We start from the raw sequence: 19,053 nt of genomic DNA, 5'->3' as shown, positions 1-19,053 counted from the left end.
CTATATATTTATGTCGCAAGGCTTCAAGGCTAATTAAAATGTGAAATGTTTTTTCTAACTCACCAAAGTGGCACTGGTCATCTCATGTATTTAATCAGAAGTCCTGGTTTGCAGTTATCATGTGTCTCTCATAAACAGAAAGCATTCAGAGATCCTGAGTCAGCCTTTTACCTGATCTCTTTTCTCCCCTTCTTGTCTCATTCTCATCCAGTCTCTATGTGGAGCCAAGAAGACCTTTAGAAGATGGGTGGGCTCTGGCCAGTCCCCAGCCTACGCCCCCGAGTGGCTTCCCGCTGCACTGAGTCAGGTCGGGCCTTACCCAGTCGTGCCTGCTTGCTCTCCTTGTGCTCCCTTTCATACCCTGGGCTCTGGGAGCCTTTCCTCCCTCTGGCAGAATGCTTTGCCTCCAGCTTTTCCTTCTTATCTTTCTGGTTTCAGCTAAAATGGCACTTAGGAATGTAGGTTTTAGGTTTCCTGATTCTGCCTTTTTTCCTCTCACAGAATCCTGCTGGATGTGTTCACAGCATCTTGATAACTGTTTAGTTACATTGCAGCTCACTGCTTCCTGTGCACTGTCTGCCTTTCCCTGCAGCGCTTTGCCTCTACCACTGGGCAGAGGATGTGTGTGTTCCATTCACACACTGTGCCTGGTGCACAGTAGGTGTTTGGTACATACTTATTGAGTGAATGAATGCAGTTAGATAAAAATTTTCAAAATGTGGAATAATTTTTCAAAGTTACTATAATTATTTGTTTTTATAAAGTATTCTAATAATACATAAGGCAGAAAGTGGAAAGAAAGGGTTCTACTCCCCCACCTCTTGAGTGCCACTCAATGTGACAGTTCTTTTAAAGGTCCTCAGTTGTAGAATGTGGGGAAACTGTTTTGAAAGTTGTGCTTAATGCTTTCTTAGTATTCTAAAATACTATTCTAATTCAGCTACCTTTTGTAAATACGAGATTACAAAATTTAAAAAAAAACACAGAAATCCTCCCTGGTGAGGTGATAAGTGTGATAAAGCATGATGATCCACCCATAGGAAATGGGAGGGTGGTGGGTTTCAGGGGCTATCAGGATGGGGACAGCGAGCAGCCAGTCCCTGGGGTGACTGAGGATCTGGAAGTCAGAAGGTGAAGCTGATGTGGTAGAGTTAGGTGAGGTCGGGCCCGTCTGTAGGAGCCACAGAGTGCAGAGCTTCGCTGGCCTTGTCAGAGCATTGGGCTTTCTTCTGCATGCAGAAGGGGTCCATTGCAGGGCTTTTGAGAAGACAGGTTAGACTGCAGTGTCATTTGTTGTACAAAGATTTCTTTGGCTGTCCTCTGAAGTGGTGATTGGAAGGGGCTAGTACTTGCATACATTCAAGATGGAAAGATGACTTGCTGACTGCTAGACCCAGCGCTTTCTCTCCTTTGTCCTCAGCGTGCGGGGCTGCTTTCATGCATTTCCTGTCTGGAATTCTCTGCTGCTTGAGTGCTGTGATACTGCAGTCGTCATCTGTTTCCACCTCCCTGCCTTTCCCATAGGTGTCTTCCCAGCTCACTCCTTGTCCTCAGACAGCTCTCACCTTATTACAGAACCATATGTGACACAGAACAGAGTTCAGAGTTAAAGTCCCTTCCCTAATCCCACTTCCCAGAATTCTTTGTTAACTGTTTGGGATGTATTTTTATGGAATTAAAAACTTTTTTAAGGAACTTAAAATTTACAATAAATATAAGAGTTCCTTGCATTGAAAATTGCAAACAATATTAAAGAGATAGGGAATAAAAGTTAAACTCCCCTGTTTATGCCATAGGCTTCCTTCGCGGCTCAGTGGTAAAGAATCTGGCTGCAATGCAGGAGATGCGGGTTCACCCCCTGGGTTGGGAAGATCTCCTGCAGGAGGAAATGGCAACCCACTCCAGTATTCTTGTCTGAAAAATCTCATGAACAGAGGAGCCTGGCAGGCTGTGTTCCATGGGGTTGCAAAGAGTCGAACGCAATTGAGCGACTGAACAACAACAACTAAAACCTTCATGCCATTCCCCTAAGCAAATCCTCCAGCCTAGAAGCAAGGACAAGCTGATGGTCTCTTCCAGACGACAATAGACTTCTGGGTTTTTCTTCCCAGCATCTGTCCACCCTTTTGATATACACACAGAGCCTATTCCTCCCTGGAGGCCTGATTCCTCTCCCACTCTGAGCCCATGATGACTCCACCCTGGGTGCAGGATGAGTTGTAATCTCTCTGTACTAGTTGGCAGTCCCCTCACTGTCAGGGTTTGTCCAGGGAAGACACGTAACTCAGTAAGATTCAAGGAAACAGCAAGATTTTTTCATGGGGATCTCTGGGAAAGAGATTATTGCTGTTCTGCTTCTGGAAATATGGCACACTAGGTTATTTGGACCAACCCAACTATCAAGACAAATAAAACGGTAAAAATATATTGATCCAGGGATTAATTATTTAGATGTTAATTTCATAATTGTTCATTAAACTGGATGTTTGTGTTTTGTATGCCTTCCTGTAAGTATACTATTTTGTACAATTTAACAAAATATGTGTGTATGTGTATGTGTGTGTTTAAAAAGGCAACCTAAGTAAGGCTAAGGAAACGAAAGAACAACAGCAAATCTTTGTGTAGGATAAAAGGAAAATTTACTCATAATCCTATCACCCAGATATAAGTACTATTTAAAACCTCATATGGGCTTTCCTGGTGGCTCAGCTGGTAAAGAATCCACCTGCAGTATGGGAGACCTGGGTTCGATCCCTGGGTTGGTAAGATCCCCTGGAGAAGGGAATGGCTACCAACGCCAGTATTCTGGCCTGGAGAATTCCATGGACTGTATAGTCCATGGGGTCACAAAGAGTTGGACACGACTGAGTGACTTTCACTTTGATTTTTCAAAGCCTTGTATATACCCTTCTTTCCTTTTTTCTCACAAAAATTGGATTGTCATGTATGAACTCTTCTTAACCTACTTTTTATTTATTGTTAAAATATTTCCGTAGTCTTGGATATTTTTCTAAAAAAAAAAAACACCAGGTGAAGGAAAGAACACAGAGAGAGGTCAATGGAATCCTCAAACTGCTTCTTGTGAAACCTGTGTTGTACAAGCGGAAACTGAGCTCCTTCAGGTGGGATATCTCATAGGAGACCATCTCCCATAGGGCCGGGACCGCAAATGCCTGTACTCTCACTGTAAGCTTGAGCCAGAAGAGAAGAAGCCTCTTTCCCACCCCAGAGGGGCTTCGAGAAGACAGCACAGCAGCAGGAGCGCCTGCCCCCGGGGTTTGGAGCCCAAATTCACATCCCCTGGTTGTCAAAAGAAAAGAAGAAGAGAAAACCCCTCAAAGTACAAAGGGAGATGTCGATGGCCAGATACAAATGTCACCCTCCTCTGAAAGAACATGCCATGATTCTGTATCTCAAAGAAGGGCGGCCGCAAATGTGTCGCAGTCAGTGAGCAGGTACCAGGAAGCGAACGGGCAAGGGTGAAGATCGGACGGCAGAGACAGAACCAGAGACCCTCAGGTAATGGGATTATTCTCCTCACATTTTGAAGTCACGGTGTTTACTAGTTTTAAAAACATAAAAAACAACCTGAAAGTATTTGTAGATAGCATTCCACTATAAGAGTCGCCTAGCAGGTGTGAGGGGGAGAAAGAGCCAGACAGAACTTCTGGAAGTGAAAAATAATCAGAATATAATACAAAACTCAGCTGAAGGTAAAACTGATGAACTGAAAGACAGAGCTGAAGGAGACTTCCAGAATACAACACAGAGAGAAATGAAATGACAAAATATAGAAGAAAGGTTAAGAGACAGAGCCCTCACTGTTCCATTTAGAACTTCAGCTGGGAAGTCTTAGTCCCAGAAACTGCTAGCAACCATCTTAGGACACCAAAAAAGTAATACAGAGGAAGAGAAAGAAAGTCTTTTTTTTTTTTTAATTTTTATTGGAAGTTCCATGGGATCCCAAAGGAGTTGAGCATGATTGAGTGACTAAACAACAACAACGACGACAGCAACAACATTGTGTTAGCTTCAGGTGTACAGCAAAGTGAGTCAGCAACACACACACACACACACACACACACACACACACACACACATCTCCACTCTTCTAGGTCCTTTTCCTGTGCAGGCCGTTAGAGTGTAGTACTATGTGCCATACAGTAGGTCCTTATTATCCATTTTATTCACGGTGGTGTGTGTATGTCAGTCACAGTCTTCCAATGTATCCCTCACCTTCACTGTCACACTGAGTGAAGTCAGACAGAGAAAGATACCATATGATATTGCTTGTATGTGTAATCTAAGGAAAGGGTTCAAATGGACTTATCTACAAAACAGAAAAAAGTCTTGATCATACATTGAGAACTGGATCAAGTCTCAGCTTTTGTGGATCAAATGGTTGTTAAAAAGTGGGTTTTGTTCTGGTAGAAAGGTAAAGTTCGGTTTCACCGAAAAGTCTTTTCAGGAGTTGTTTTAACCTTTTTTGTGTGTGGGGCAAGGTGTGGAACAGCTTTTACCTTAAAGTTAATTTATTCCACTACTAAGGTGTGACTCTTCTGAGCACCTCAAGTGATCACCAGGAACTGTCCCCACCGGCTGGTCAGAACTCAAGTGCCGCCTGGTCTCTGGGCACCACTGAGCCTGTCCTGTCCTGCTCACCCAGGCAGGGCACATCATAGGAGTCATTAAAGGGTCCTCTGAGCAGGTTTCTGGGGCCATTTCCCAGCGCAGCCTTCTTCTCCTGGGAACTCTGGCCTGCAACTTAAAGCGACTTCAGACTCTTCCAACTCAAACCTCTGTCAATGCAGCCACATAGCTGTCTGTGTTCCACTTGGGTTTCCCCTCCCTGTTCTGTAGTCTGCAATGTGCCTTCAGACAGAAAACCAGAGCACTCTTAGTGGTCATCTTATTTGTTTCTCTTTTCCCAGGAATCATAATGCTGTGCTATGTACTGACCGTTGTCTGAAAAACTTGATTCTTTTCTTTCCTGTCCAGTTTTTTGGTTATTTGTGGTAGGAGGATAAATTCAATCTCTGTTACTTCATCATGGCCAAAAACATAAGTCATGGATTTTTTTTTTTTAATATATGAAAGAAATTGGGTTACAGAGACTCTGTCATGATAAAGGAATCAGGAGCCAATGGTAGCTGAAGGACTCCACCGTTTAACCTTTAGGATCACTCAGAGTTCTACCAGGTGCATGCCCTGTTTTGTTTTTAATCTCAGTCAGTCAGTCAGTTCAGTCGCTCAGTCATGTCCGACTCTCCACGACCCCATGAATCACAGCACGCCAGGCCTCCCTGTCCATCACCAACTCCCGGAGCTCACTCAAACCCATGTCCACAGAGTCGGTGATGCCATCCAGCCATCTCATTCTCTGTCGTCCCCTTCTCCTCCCGCCCCCAACCTTTCCCAGCATCAGAGTCTTTTCCAGTGAGTCAACTCGTTGCATGAGGTGGCCAAAGTATTGCAGTTTCAGCTTCAGCATCAGTCCCTCCAATGAACACCCAGGATCGATCTCCCTTAGAATGGACTGGTTGGATCTCCTTGCGGTACAAGGGACTCTCAAGAGTCTTCTCCAACACCACAGTTCAAAAGCATCAATTTTTCGGCGATCCGCCTTCTTCACAGTTTTTAATCTAGTTAATAAAAAATTCTCATTAGTATTTTCAGACATTTGAGAGAATATTGCCACTCCAAAGTGAAACCAGACTCCCATAAAAAAGGAAACAGTGGAAGAAACAGAGGACTTGGAAATTTAAAATGATTGTCAGAATAACATTCATGGAAACAATAGGATGGATATGTGTGAATTTCTGTTGGTGATGGGGAAGGTAAAGTCAAGAGAAGCCTCTAAGACTGTAAAGCCAAGACACCAAGAAATGGATGAAGGAATATGTATGAAGGATGAGGGGATAGACATGAAGGGCATGTCTGGAAGTCCCAGCTCTTCTGTTCAGATTTCTGAAAGGAAGAAAGGTGACAAATGACGGGAGGAAAATAGCAATAGAGAAAAGCTTTCTGAACACTGGCATCTCCAGCTCGGGTGGATGCACTCATCACAAGCAAGGGAACGAGAAAGAGCAAACGTGGGCCTGTGTTAGTGACATTTCTGAACCCAGGGATCAAGGAACAGAAGTCTCACAGGTTTCTAGTTACCTCCGAGGAATCAGACATTACCCTTGGCAGCGCTGCGTGCTCAGTGGTGTAGTCACACGTTCAACCTTCTGAGAAAGAAATTATTCTCAAGGAGGATCCTGAATTACCAGTCAGATGTGAGGGCAGGTGACTTTAAAAACGTATTTCTCTCATCAGAGCAGCTATACTTCTTGATGATTTTGTCTCCACTTTTGGTTTTTGTAACCACGAAGGGAAGCTGGAAATGCAGTGATAATTTTCTCATTAATGTGAACAAGAATTGTGTTCTATCTTCTTCAGTCCCAAGTGCAACTTTGTTGTTCAGTCACTAAGTTGTGTCGGACTCTTTGTGACCCCATGGATTGCAGCACACCAGGCTTTCCTGTCCTTCACCATCTCCCGGAGTTTGCTCAAACTCATGTCCATCAAGTTGGTGACGCTATCCAACCGTCTCATTCTCTGTTGCCCCTTCTCTTGCCATCAATCTTTCCCGGCATCAGTGTCTTTTCCAATGAGTCAGCCTAGAAGAACTCAGATACGCAAGAGCTTTGAGACCCGACAGAGGTTTAACTGTTATCATCGAATGTGCATTCCCACTGCCCAGGATGGTGCTGGGTGTCTTACATAGGATGTGCACATTCGTTTGCAGGATGAAGGAGTGTGTGAGTGACATTTGCCAGCCGAGGAGGTGGAAGTCCGTATCTCTTGGGGTAGAAGCGGGTAGTTGGGCAGCATTTAATGCCCGCATCCTCACCCCTCTGCCAGCCACTCACTAACTGGATTTTTCTCTTTGTAGTTCTAGGCTACCCTTCAGTACCTTTGTTTGAAAAGTACATATTTCAAGATCCCAAAGCTTTTTACGTATTGACTGGGATTGTTTTTGATCATAACTTCAATGACAGCATGGAACCCTTGCCACTTGAGGTAAGAGTATCTCGTTCGTCAAGTCTTCTCATGATGTCTGCCTTCACTGTGAGTTCAGTAAGCAACCCTGTTACCAAGCTGCGCCTCATCAGCTTTGTCGGCTGGTGGCTGTCTTACACCCAGAGGAGATGAGACAATACTCCTGATTTCATATCTTACATCCTGTTTTCTTATTCTTCAAAAGAGAAGACATTTTGGAATGAGCCTGTGTCCTGAGGGTACAGGATGGCATATTTTCAGCCGCTGGGCTACAAAAGGGAGTCCCAGTGCTCAACCCCATAGACTGGAGTCCCAGTTCTGTTCTTCCTCCTGTGTAACCTTGGGACGGTCACTGACATTCTTGGGCCTTAGTTTCTCTATCAGTGTAATGAAATTAATAGTAGTTCCTAACTCATAGAACCAGTGTGAGGATTAAATGAGTTTTATGCCTATAAAGTGCTTAGAATGGGGCCTGGAGCAGAGGCATTTTCCAGAAGGAATAGTAATTGTCATTATTACTAATCCCATGGACTTCAGATATGGTGGACCTGTTCATTTAAGGAAAAGGCAGTGTTTTAAATATCAGAATATTTGATTTCTGCTTTAGGATGGGAAAACCACTGATGTATAGCTTTTGTGCTCTGCTGTGGTAAATAGATGGGAAAACAGTGGAAACAGTGTCATATTTTTTCTGGGCTCCAAAATCACTGCAGATGGTGATGGCAGCCATGAAATTAAAAGACGTGTACTCCTTGGAAGGAAAGTTATGACCGACCTAGACAGCATATTGAAAAGCAGAGACATTACTTTGTCAACAAGGGTCCATCTAGTCAAGGCTATGGTTTTTCCAGTGATCATGTATGGATGTGAGAGTTGGACTATAAAGAAAGCTGAGTGCCGAAGAATTGATGCTTTTGAACTGTGATGTTGGAGAAGACTCTTGAGAGTCCCTTGTACTGCAAGGAGATCCAACCAATCCATCCTAAAGGAAATCAGTCCTGAATATTCATTGGAAGGACTGATGTTGAAGCTGAAACTCCAATACTTTGGCCACCTGATGTGAAGAGCTGACTCATTTGGAAAGACCCTGATGCTGGGAAAGATTGAGGGCAGCAGGAGAAGGGGACGACAGAGGATGAGATGGCTGGATGGACATGGGTTTGGGTGGACTCCAGGAGTTGGTGATGGACAAGAAGGCCTGGCGTGCTGCGGTTCATGGGGTCGCAAAGAGTCGTACACGGCTGAGCGACTGAACTGGAACTGGTACAGTCTATCTAACAATCAGTTGTTAGAACTGGTACGGGATGTTGGACACTTACAAATGCCATCCCAGGGACCATCTTACTTGATCCCACAGCACCTTGGAGGTAGGTACTGCTAACATCATTCCTGTTTTACTGATGAGGAAACCTAGGCAAGGTTAGGTAACTTGCCCAGATTGCCATGGCTGCTCATTAGGAGATGGGGGTTTGGATCCTGGTGGTCTGGCTCCAGAGCCTGCACTCAGAGCCTTTTCACAGCACTGCTTTCCTGATGGGAGTCGTGACCCCTCTTGTTTCTTAGGCTGGTCACAGAAGGATGCATGGAAGACACGTCCGCGTGTGCCCCCAGAGGACGTCTGCCAGCTTGGGTGCCTTTCCTCCCTTCGCAGCTAATGTCAGGCACACCCTTGCTGTGTCCTGTTCCGTTTCTGAGTTCCTTGATCTCATGAGTTCATTTGTTTTCTCTCTGTTCTTCATAGGTTAAGTACTACTTGCGCTTCAGTTTCTTTCAGAGGAATTATGTATCCTTGAGGTTAATCCTCCAACACGATGACATGCAGGGCTGGCTCACATCCTTTCTTTATCCTCCGAACCTAAGCCAAGAGCCCCGAGACTATGGAGTTTCTGAAGGGGGAGCTCCAGGTGAGGAAGCCTCTGTGCATCATTGTAAGCTGGTTTCATCCAGTCTTAATGACGCCATTTGTGTTGTTTTTGTGTCTGAACACTTGCTAAACTAACATTTCAGAAGAGGTTGAAGCAGTGCATTCAGAAATGTGGCATTCAGGGAACTACCCTGGTGGTCCAGTGGCTAAGACTCTGTGTTCCTAATGTGGGGGCCTGGATTCGATCCCTGGTCAGGGAGCTAGATCCCACATGCCACGATTAAGACCCAGTGCAGCCAAATAAATAAACTTTTAAAAAAAGGAATGTGGCATTTAGTGAAATGCTTCCATTCTAGAGTAAGTTATTCCAGCAGTTTAGCCTCTGATTGTTTTGTAATGATACTGAATTGTTCAAGAGAGGAATGGAAGCATTTTACAAGAATGAATGCTTTCTTTATGTTTCCATACATGTTAACTTTCCCACTTATAACAATGTGTATTTGCCGTTGGCTCCCTGCACTGAGGGAAAACAGTTGGGCGTTGCGGAGACTCGCTCATCCTCTCTCCCCAACAGTAAGCGGTGGCCACCTGACTGGAGGCGCATGAACCAGTCCTCTCTGGACTCACGCCCTCCAAATCCCTGTCGTGTTTTGGCCTCTGTCTTCATGAGGGGTTTAGGATGACCAGCCTCTCTGGGCCCTCGGGGATGAACTGCTCTTAGAAAACTAAGTCGCCACTCTGCAGCACCTTGTAGAGTGGCCACACTGTTGACCTGAAGCCTTGGACTTGCAGGCCACCCAAGTGGGAATCTAAGTCCAGAGTTTATAGTTTCATGTGATTCTAGAAAGGGTGTCAGCAGTTCTGTGGCAGTTTTCCTGCTTACAATCACGGATATGTAAGAGTTCCCAGACTTTTATCGTTAACGATTTGTTCCTGCCCTTTTCATCCTGACACATCTGGAAGCCTCCCTAGGTCTCGGCCACCAGAAGACCTCAGTCCTCTCTACCCTAATGCTGGCATACCCTCTCGGCTCTGCCGGTATGGAGTGCTCGTGACCCTTGCTTGGACGTGGGCCATTATTTCTTAGAAAACTCCAGGACCAGGGATCTTTGCCTTTCAACCTATTTATTGTTCCCAAAAGCTGACCTTGGCACACCAGCTCTGCTGTACTGAAACAGGGGTTGCTTATAGTGAAGACTGGTTTTGAGGTTTGGCAGCAAAATTCAGTGATCATAACCCTTGGACAACAGCAGGGACAGTTCAGGGACAGCTCACAGCAGTTGAGAGGGGCTGAGTCTTCCAAGTTGTTTGAATTTGACTCTTCCTGTGTGGTGGAGAGCACAACTGCAGAGTGGGCACCTTCCCCAGAGCCTGAGGACTCAGGGGAGAAGATGCTCCCCTGCCCCAAGGATGACAACCATCCTTGTTGGGTATCCCTCATTTGTCTGCCCAGAACTCCTGTTTACCCCATTTCTGATAAAACACACCATCCCTCAGCCACACAAGTCCCACTGTGACTTTTCGCTCTTTTCTCCATATCGAAGCACCTTGGCTGGAGCAGGGCCTTTCCTATTCCTGCCTGTGAATGACTGGCCATCACCCATCTGAATTGTCAGTTGTTTTGCATCTTTGATCTTAGTCTCTTGTGCTTATCTCCACTGTTTTCTCACGTAGGATACTACCAAGAAGGCTTCCTGGCCATACAGCATGCGACAGATAGAGCCATCATGTGGCACCACGCTCCCACTGAGACATCCGGGCTGTTTCAGAGCCTCAGTGTGCTTCTGAAGAGATTCCCACACGGTGCCTATATCCGGGACTACTTCTTTCTGGTCCTTCAGAATGAGTTCCCTCTTTTCCTTATGCTCAGCTTCATCTGCATTGAGCTCATCACCATCAATTCCATCGTCCTGGAGAAGGAGAGAAAGCTGAAGGTAATCCTGTCATAACAGACAGGTGGCCAGGAATGTGTGGGAACTGCTAATAAACAGTGGCCAGGGTAGGAGGGCGGCCAGAGCAGGTGAGAGGTGGCTTTAGGTATGAGAGCAGCCTTTGAGGTGAGTTGGAACTTGGCTGTTCTGTCACCATTGTAACCGGCTTGCAGCTTAGCTCATGTTATCAGGTGAACTCTTACTTTGAGAAGGGGAGTGTCTGTCCTAGGTTCCTGCCTTGCCAGCATACTGCCTCACACATGATAGGTGTGTGGAAGTGTTTGTGAACTGACTAACTGAAAAATGAGAGGAATAATCATCCAAAATTAACTCAGTCTTATTTTGTGGCAAGGTAGACAGGGAGCGTTCTCTAGAAGCCACAACTTAAGATAGGGTAGATCTTTCTGCACTCCTCTTACTTACTTAATCTCTTGTTACTTCTCTCCTCACTTTTTGCTCTTTAAAAAAATCTTCTCAGTCTCTCTGTTTTCTTCTCTTTTTATTGATTCTTATGTACTAAAATAGGTGGCCAGTGGCTCCATGAGCCATGCTTGGCCTCCCCAGTGATGTCTGGTTTGCTCTGCCTTCTCATGTGATCAGCCTGCCGTGTGAGGCCGTGGGACGGGGGGGTGTTTCCTGCTTAATCAGACATGGTGGGAGGTGGGGATGTTAACCCACTGCGATGGGTGCTAGCGAGACAGGGCCTGATGGCAGGCCTCTCACTTGGCTCTGCATGGACTGAGAAGCTCCACGGAAGCCAGAAGCTTCTGGTGTGCTGTTGGAAACCCTTTTTCATTCCCAGCTCAGGGAGGGAGTTTTCTCTTTCCTATCTGTTAAATCATTTAAGCAACAGATTGGTGGAGGGAAGGGGGTGGGCATCGAATATTTTCACCCAGATCATTGACTTGGTAGTGTGTTTCCTGTTTCACACTTGAGTTTGCTCTCTAGACAAGAATAAAGAACACTTTTGAAAAACTTAAAAGTAAACACCAAATAGTATTTAAAAGTAGGACATTTAATTCTTAGAACACTGGAGAAAATAGAAAGAAAATATAGTCCATATACCAAAAGATAGAAACCAAAGGAAATCACACACACTGAAAAAAAGCACATACGACAGAAGATGTAATATTAAATAAGGAAGCAGAAGGCCTTCTTCGGTGTCTCAGTGGTACAAAATCCACCTGCCAGTGCAGGAGACACAGGTTCAATCCCTGGGCCTGGAAGATCCCACATGCTGTGGAGCAGCTAAGCCTGTGTGCCACAACTACTGAACGCACGTGCTCTAGGGCCCGCGAGCTGCAGCTGCTGAGCCTGTGTTGCAGCTAGTGAAGCCTGTGGTCGCTGGAGCCCATGCTCCACAGCAAGAAGCCACCGCAATGAGAAGCCCGTGGACCACAATGAAGAGTAGCCCTAGCTCGCGACAGCTAGTGAAAAGCCTGCACCCTAGTGAAGACCCAGCACAGTCACATGAGCTCCAGTGCTTCAGTGAGCAGCACACACTTCAAAAGAAGAGTTCATGTTCTGACATCACAGTCCTGGCACACATTACATGTTTATGTGCTTTAAGTGAAGATGGAGTTTTAAATCATGTGTATGTCATTTTTGTGATTCCCTGCTTTAACCAACTCGTTTTTGATTCATTGACCTACTACCACTTCTGATCTTTATAAAAGAAAAAAACTCTATTTCTGTACTTAGGGCATGGAGTATACAGGGTTACTACCACATATATATCTCCAGTACAAGACTGTGAACTTTTGGAATGCAGTCGCTCTGCCTGTGGTATTGTTTCTGTATGGTACCCAGCATAGAGCTTTGCATTTATTCACTTACCAGACATTTTTTCACCTGTGTTTGCTAGACATATGCATGTGAGTTACAGATACAAATGACACCATCCTTTTCCTCAGGTGATTCATGGCAGTAAGGTCACATGTTACAAAGGAGCCCCCAGTGCTTGGGTAACGGGATGTGTGGATGTGATGGCTGTATGGGGCAAGGGCGGAGCTGAGCAGAGAAGGCTTCACAGAGCAAGTAACAGTTGAACTAGGTTTTGAAAATCAAGCAAGACTTCAATAGGTAAAGAGAGAATAAGAGAAAAAAGTGTCAGCGCAACATGTGTGAGAGGCAAAGCGAACAAAACAGACGGAGAGGTTTAGATGTGTTTAGTGAATTACAGGAAGATTTTCTGTGACCAGAGCACAGGATGCCGAGGAGTTTAGATTCTATCCTCAGGGCCATAGGAGCCATTCATGGATAGTCAGTGTTCAATAAATGAATGAACTAGCAGTTTAATAACCACAGCAAAAGAAGAATAATTTTAACCCAAGGTCTGTCTCTACCAGAGAAACTCCACTATCTGGTTTGTTGATCTCTTTGCAACTCAGTCCCCATCACATCCATGATCCGTCCCATCCCAGGACACACACAGGACCCTTCATCCCAGACTGCTCAGGTTTCAGTAACAGACAGCTAAACCAGACCAGTTCAGACTGAGCCTGAAGACCCTGTGACGTCTGGTTCTTTCACTTTTTCTAGGAGTATATGTGCATGATGGGGCTGCACAGCTGGCAACACTGGGTGGCCTGGTTCATCGTGTTCTTCATTTCTGCCTCCATTGTTGTTTCTTTCATGACCATTCTCTTCTGCATAGAGGTACATGTCTCTTGTCTTTCAGGATGTGCTAAACTCTGAAGATAATGGGGGAAAAGTATGGTGTGGTGTGGGTGGTGGTGGTGAGATTCAAGAGATGGTGAAAACACAGTGATTGATGAACATTTTAAAAACCTCAGGTTGACATGTGGTGGTATTTGCTAAGCCTTTGGCAGAGGAAGCATTGAAATTTATGATCCAGGAGAGCTTTGCCCTTCCTCCACTTCTCCAGTCTTCAAGTAGTGGGCCTGAGTGTGATTAGTTCATTAGGAAAGTTGAGTTATAAACTTTAAAACATTGCAAATTTTGTGCTCTGTAAATAATTGAAAATAGCTTACATAAAAGTAAGGAATGTTCTTTTATGCCCAGGTATCTTGTTATTTTTTACTTTTATGCTGTCAATGGAATTTTGTGTTCCAATTCACTAACTTGTGTTTAATAACTAAATTATAATATATGGAATATGAAAATTTGCCTTCTAAATTACCAAAATTGGGGCATTTTGAATGTAGAAAGGCAGGAAAACTCAGACTATATAGCAAAATATATAAGCAAAGAAAATTGCCTGAAAACAATGAAAAGAGGAGATATTGAAAGGAATACTAAAAGTATTTGTAGGAGTTATAATGGTAAATAGGATACTCCCTCTTATTAAAGCAAAAAGGACATTCACATTGGGCCAGAAATTGAATTCAAACTTACGCTTTCCTTAAAAATGGTATACACATAGAGCGTGATTTGTAAATGGGAATGGAAGCTGAATTAAAGGTCTGCCTTAAAAACCTATATGTATATCGTTTTGTTTAAGATAGTCCTGGTTTTTTAAAATTTGCACGTTGTTTTAAGGGTCTTTTATGCCTTTTCTTCATTCTTTCCACGTAAGAATTTTGTGCACCTGTGATTGTTTTGTAGTTTGACGAGTCAGCAGTGTTTGGAAACAGTGACCCTAGTTTGATATTTGTGTTTCTAATGTGTTTTGCAATTGCCACAATTTTCTTTGCATTCATGATCAGCACTTTCTTCCAAAAAGGTGAGTCCTGATGTAATTTTCTGTCCGGGAGTGTGCTTATGACTTCTTCTCTTGGTAGCATTGCTATTCCCATTACCTCCGGCATTAATTATTGTTCCTTCAGAGTCAAGCTTTCGCTTGTATGGTTACTTTAGCAATGGAATAACTCCATTCCCCATTATCTCCATATATGTACGCTATTATGCTTCTCTGGGCTTCTAAATGTTATTTCAAAATAGATGGAAATGATAAGTCGCAGTTTGGAAGGAAAGAAGGGGTAAGACATCCAGGGCAGATAATTTTCCAGGTCCTGATTGTGAAGTTGTGGCATAACAATAGTAAAACGCCATAATAAAAGAGGAACTCCTGGGAATTTGGTTCTGTCAGGAGGGGTGTTACCTCTAAAATGATAGGTAGAATAGATGAATCATGAAAGGCAAAAATAATAAGTGGTGCCAGAGGGTGCAGGAGAACTGAGTTATGGTCAATCTAGATTGGTGCAGATAGACACACTAATGGAGGACAGACCTGGCAGCTGGCGACACAAAAAAAGAGGGTTTAAGAGAACTTGGGGAATTTCCTGGTGGCGCAGTGGATAAAAATCCTCCTGCCAATGCAGGGGACATGGGTTCGATCTCTGGTTCAGATCTTCCTGGACCTTCCTGTTTCCCAGGAAGATCCACCATGCCTTGGGACAGCGAGCCTGTGCACCACAACTGCTGAAGCTCACCTTAAAGCCCATACTCTGCAACAAGAGAAGCCCCCACAACAAATCTGTGCACTGCAGCTAGAGAGTAGCCCTGGCTCACCACAACTAGAGAAAAGTCTGCTCATAGCAATGAAGACCCAGTGCAGCCAAAAATAAATAAAAGTTGAAAAAAGAATTACCATATGATCCAGCAGTCCCACTCCTGGTCATATATCTGTAAAAAATAAAAACTAATTCAAAAAGATACATGCACCCCAATGTTCACGTTCTGTTCTGTTCAGTCGCTCAGTCATGTCCGACTCTTTGCGACCCCGTGGACTGTAGCCTACCAGGCTTCTCCATCCATGGGATTCTCCAGGCAAGAATACTGGAGTGGGTTACCATTTCCTTCTCCAGGGGATCTTCCTGACCCAGGGATCAAACCTGGGTCTCCCGCATTGGAGGCAGATGCGTTAACCTCTGAGCCACCAGCAATGGTCAAGACATGAAAGCAACATTAGTGTCTGTCAGCAGATGAATGAATAAAGAAGATTTGGTGTGTACAGAATGGATATTATCTATAAAAATGAATGAAATAACGCCATTTGTAGCAACATGGATGGACCTAGAGATTATCACACCGAGTGAAGTAAGGCAGACAGGGCAAGGCAAATACCATATGATATCACTCACATGTGGAATCTAAAAAATACCAATGAACTCATTTACAAAACAGAAACAGACTCACAGACATAGAAAACAAACTTGTGAGCAAAGGGAAAATGGAGAGAATAAATTGGGAGTATGGGACTAACAGATGTACACTACTGTATATCAAGTAGATCAGCAACTAGATTTACTTGTTACATATCAGAAGCCCTTGTTCTGGCCTCAGAGCACTGCATTTGCCTCTCAGTGTTTATCCTGACCTTGAGCAGATCAAAAGATTCCATATCCATTTCTCTGGAAAATGATAGCACTTATAACATATTAGCAATTATTATCAGCCTTTACAAAAGAAGCAAATTCAGAGAAGCTACAGGAGACCCAGAGTCAGCCATCATTCACATGGTCGGGTTCGGTGAAGGGCTGCCTGATGCCTTAACGGTGGTTCTTTCTGTTATGTATGCAATCCTTACATTTTCGATCCTTGTTCTTAATTTCCTGGAACGCAAATGTTTGCCTTTATTTTATATTCATTTCCCAGACTTCCATTTGACTGGTTTATCTCCAAATCTGGAACCACTATGCTTAGGGCCTGGGAAATCTTGAATCCTTGACCGATTGTTTATGAGTCCCATGATCTTGAGCAAATTTATTTAATGTGGGTAAATAAATAAATTTCCTCCTCTGAAAAACAGGGAGGTTAGGAAGAGTAAACAAGATACTATATATAAAGTGCGAGCCACAGTGCCAGGCAATGCTCCATAAATGCTATTTAATCTACCGCTCATCTTTGGGCTTTCCTGATAGCTCAGTTGGTAAAGAATCTGCCTGCAACGTAGGAGACCCCAGTTTGATTCCCAGGTCAGGAAGATCCCCTGGAGAAGGGAAGGCTACCCATTCCAATATTCTTGGGCTTCCCTTGTGGCTCAGCTGGTAAAGAATCCACCTGCAATGCAGGAGACCTGGGTTTGATCCCTGGGTTGGGAAGATCCCCTGGAGAAGGGAAAGGCTACTCACTCCAGTATTTTGACCTGGAGATACATATACATAGTTCATGGGGTTGCAGAGAGTCGGACATGACTGAGTGACTTTCACTTTCATCTTTGAAGAAGATGGTTTTTACTGTTGGAGATGTTATTAATGTATTAGAGGAAGTTCTAGGCAGTTAAATACTTGTGCATTTTCATAAGATGTATTCTTTTTTTTAAAGTGCAACAAATCCTCTTTGTCTTTTGATAGTGAAAGTGCAAGAGGCTTCTATCAAAATTTCTGAAAAGATTGCTTGTGCATTATTGATGAAACTCTTTTCATTTCTGCCTTCTGAATCTACAGCTCATGTTGCCACCGCCTCAGGAGGCATCATCTTCTTCTTCACCTACCTCCCATATCTCTACCTCGCGTTCACATACAGCCAAAGGAGCTTCTTCCAAAAGATTGCCTTTTGCCTCCTCTCCAACGTTGCCATGGCACTGGGAGTCAGATTAATCTCCGCATTTGAAGCAAGAGGTGAGTCTTACCTTTCTCAAGATAAACTGCCTTGATGTCTTGCCATTTCCTGACAGGTAAAGTTGACCTTTATTTCCAAGTAAACGTGACTGGTTCATTTTATTCAGTGTTCGGAGCATTTATAGTATACTTACATCGATGATAGGTACTGTAAGGAATACTTAGGAAATATGGAATAAAGCTTTGACTGTGCAGCTTGCAGTGTAGTTTGGGGGAAAAACTAAAGCGTGCTGATGATTTAGGGAATTATCAGTTCAGTTCAGTTCAGTCGCTCAGTCGTGTCCAACTCTCTGCGATCCCATGAATCACAGCACGCCAGGCCTCCCTGTCCATCATCAACTCCCGGAGTTCACCCAAACTCATGTCCATAGAGTCAGATATAATTGTAGGGGTCTAAAATGCATAGAGTTATGATTAGAAGTTCAAATAACCCCTCAGAACTTCATAGATGATGTCGTGCTGTTGCAGATACCATATTATATCCTCATAGGCCTCCAGGTGGGTCTTCTTTCACAACAAGCTAGTCTAAGGAACCTTTATCAGACGTGTCCTAGCTCTCTTAAACAGCTTACACACTTTGGGGTGGAAAGTACAATGCCAAGTTTTCATTTGTCTCATGTTTCTGAAGTTTGAAGAGTTTCCCCAACACCTACAGTCATTGCAGAAGACTGCAGCCAACATATCAATCTAAATATAGGACGCTGAGCCCTTTGGGGTCTCAGTACTTACTGAGTGAAACTATTTCATGTTTCAGTGTTGCTAGGATGGTCCACTCTGAGCACCCTAACAAGTTGCTTCATTGCTCAGTGTTAGTTTTTATCACCAGAGTCCACATCCCAAATGACACAGCTGGTTTTGCTGCAGATAGCAGGGATAGGAGTTGAAATTGGGTCTAGTTTGTGGGTCTCCTTACTGCCACTGGGATAGTCTCCAATGGCCAGGTTAGAGGCATCACCTACCAATGGATTTCGTTGTTTACTTGGGATGGTCTAAATGGGTTAAGGGTACTTAAAATTTAATAAAAAATGTTAAGTTGACCAGAATTTATTGATGGTGAGTGATTTTCTTTAACAAAGCAATGTTGATTCCATAAATCACAAATACTTACAGGGGAAAGAGTAGATTTTAAATGGTGTATTTGATTCCTTCCACATTAGTGAATGACTGTAGATGCTTAATGGGGTCTATTTGTTAAAACTGAGGGAATCAGAGTGAATGGTTGGGCCTATGCTAAATTTGTTCCCATGCTGACTGTCTTGATTATTTATGATCAGTGTTCTTTCCTGAAAGGCATGGGATAGCCCACAAGTGCTGTCTGGTGTTACAGCTAAAGGAAATGCAAATGCATATGGCCATAAACAGGTAGGATTCTCTAAGAATGTAATTGATGAAATGTTAAAAATCCAAGGATAATATTTCTTAGAGTCCTCATGCTTTCACTGGATTAGGTTTTCCTGGTCATCTGACCTGTCTGTTCAAATCAGACAGCAGAGCTGATTGTGAGTGAATAAATGGAATTCCTCTACATTTTCTCAGTGAGTCTAGTGCAGGGCTTTCAGTTCTCACCTGAAGCAGGAATCATTGTGTATTAATACAACATAAATCAGACCTGTGGTTATATGGCAGAAACATTTTGGCCTCTTTTTTTTTTTTTAAGTTCAGTTCAGTTGCTCGGTCGTGTCCGACTCTT

At 43.8% G+C, this 19,053-nt stretch overlaps 1 protein-coding gene across 1 annotated transcript in view; it reads left to right on the top strand.

Annotated features, from left to right (window-relative positions):
- Positions 1-5,924: 5,924 nt before the first annotated feature.
- Positions 5,925-19,053, top strand: part of LOC129545829 (ATP-binding cassette sub-family A member 17-like) — a 74,245-nt gene continuing 61,116 nt past the window's right edge. Inside the window, exons 1-7 of the mRNA XM_055410520.2 lie at positions 5,925-5,982; positions 6,938-7,065; positions 8,786-8,948; positions 10,583-10,842; positions 13,381-13,503; positions 14,407-14,524; positions 17,190-17,363. Coding sequence (XP_055266495.2) covers positions 5,925-5,982; positions 6,938-7,065; positions 8,786-8,948; positions 10,583-10,842; positions 13,381-13,503; positions 14,407-14,524; positions 17,190-17,363 — 1,024 coding nt within the window. The remainder of the gene's footprint in view (positions 5,983-6,937; positions 7,066-8,785; positions 8,949-10,582; positions 10,843-13,380; positions 13,504-14,406; positions 14,525-17,189; positions 17,364-19,053) is intronic.

Source organism: Moschus berezovskii, chromosome 27 (assembly GCF_049115385.1).
Source record: "Moschus berezovskii isolate FMDL1 chromosome 27, NW_MosBer_1.0, whole genome shotgun sequence".
Taxonomy (NCBI): Eukaryota; Metazoa; Chordata; class Mammalia; order Artiodactyla; family Moschidae; genus Moschus; species Moschus berezovskii.
This window is presented reverse-complemented; position numbering and strand designations above follow the sequence as displayed.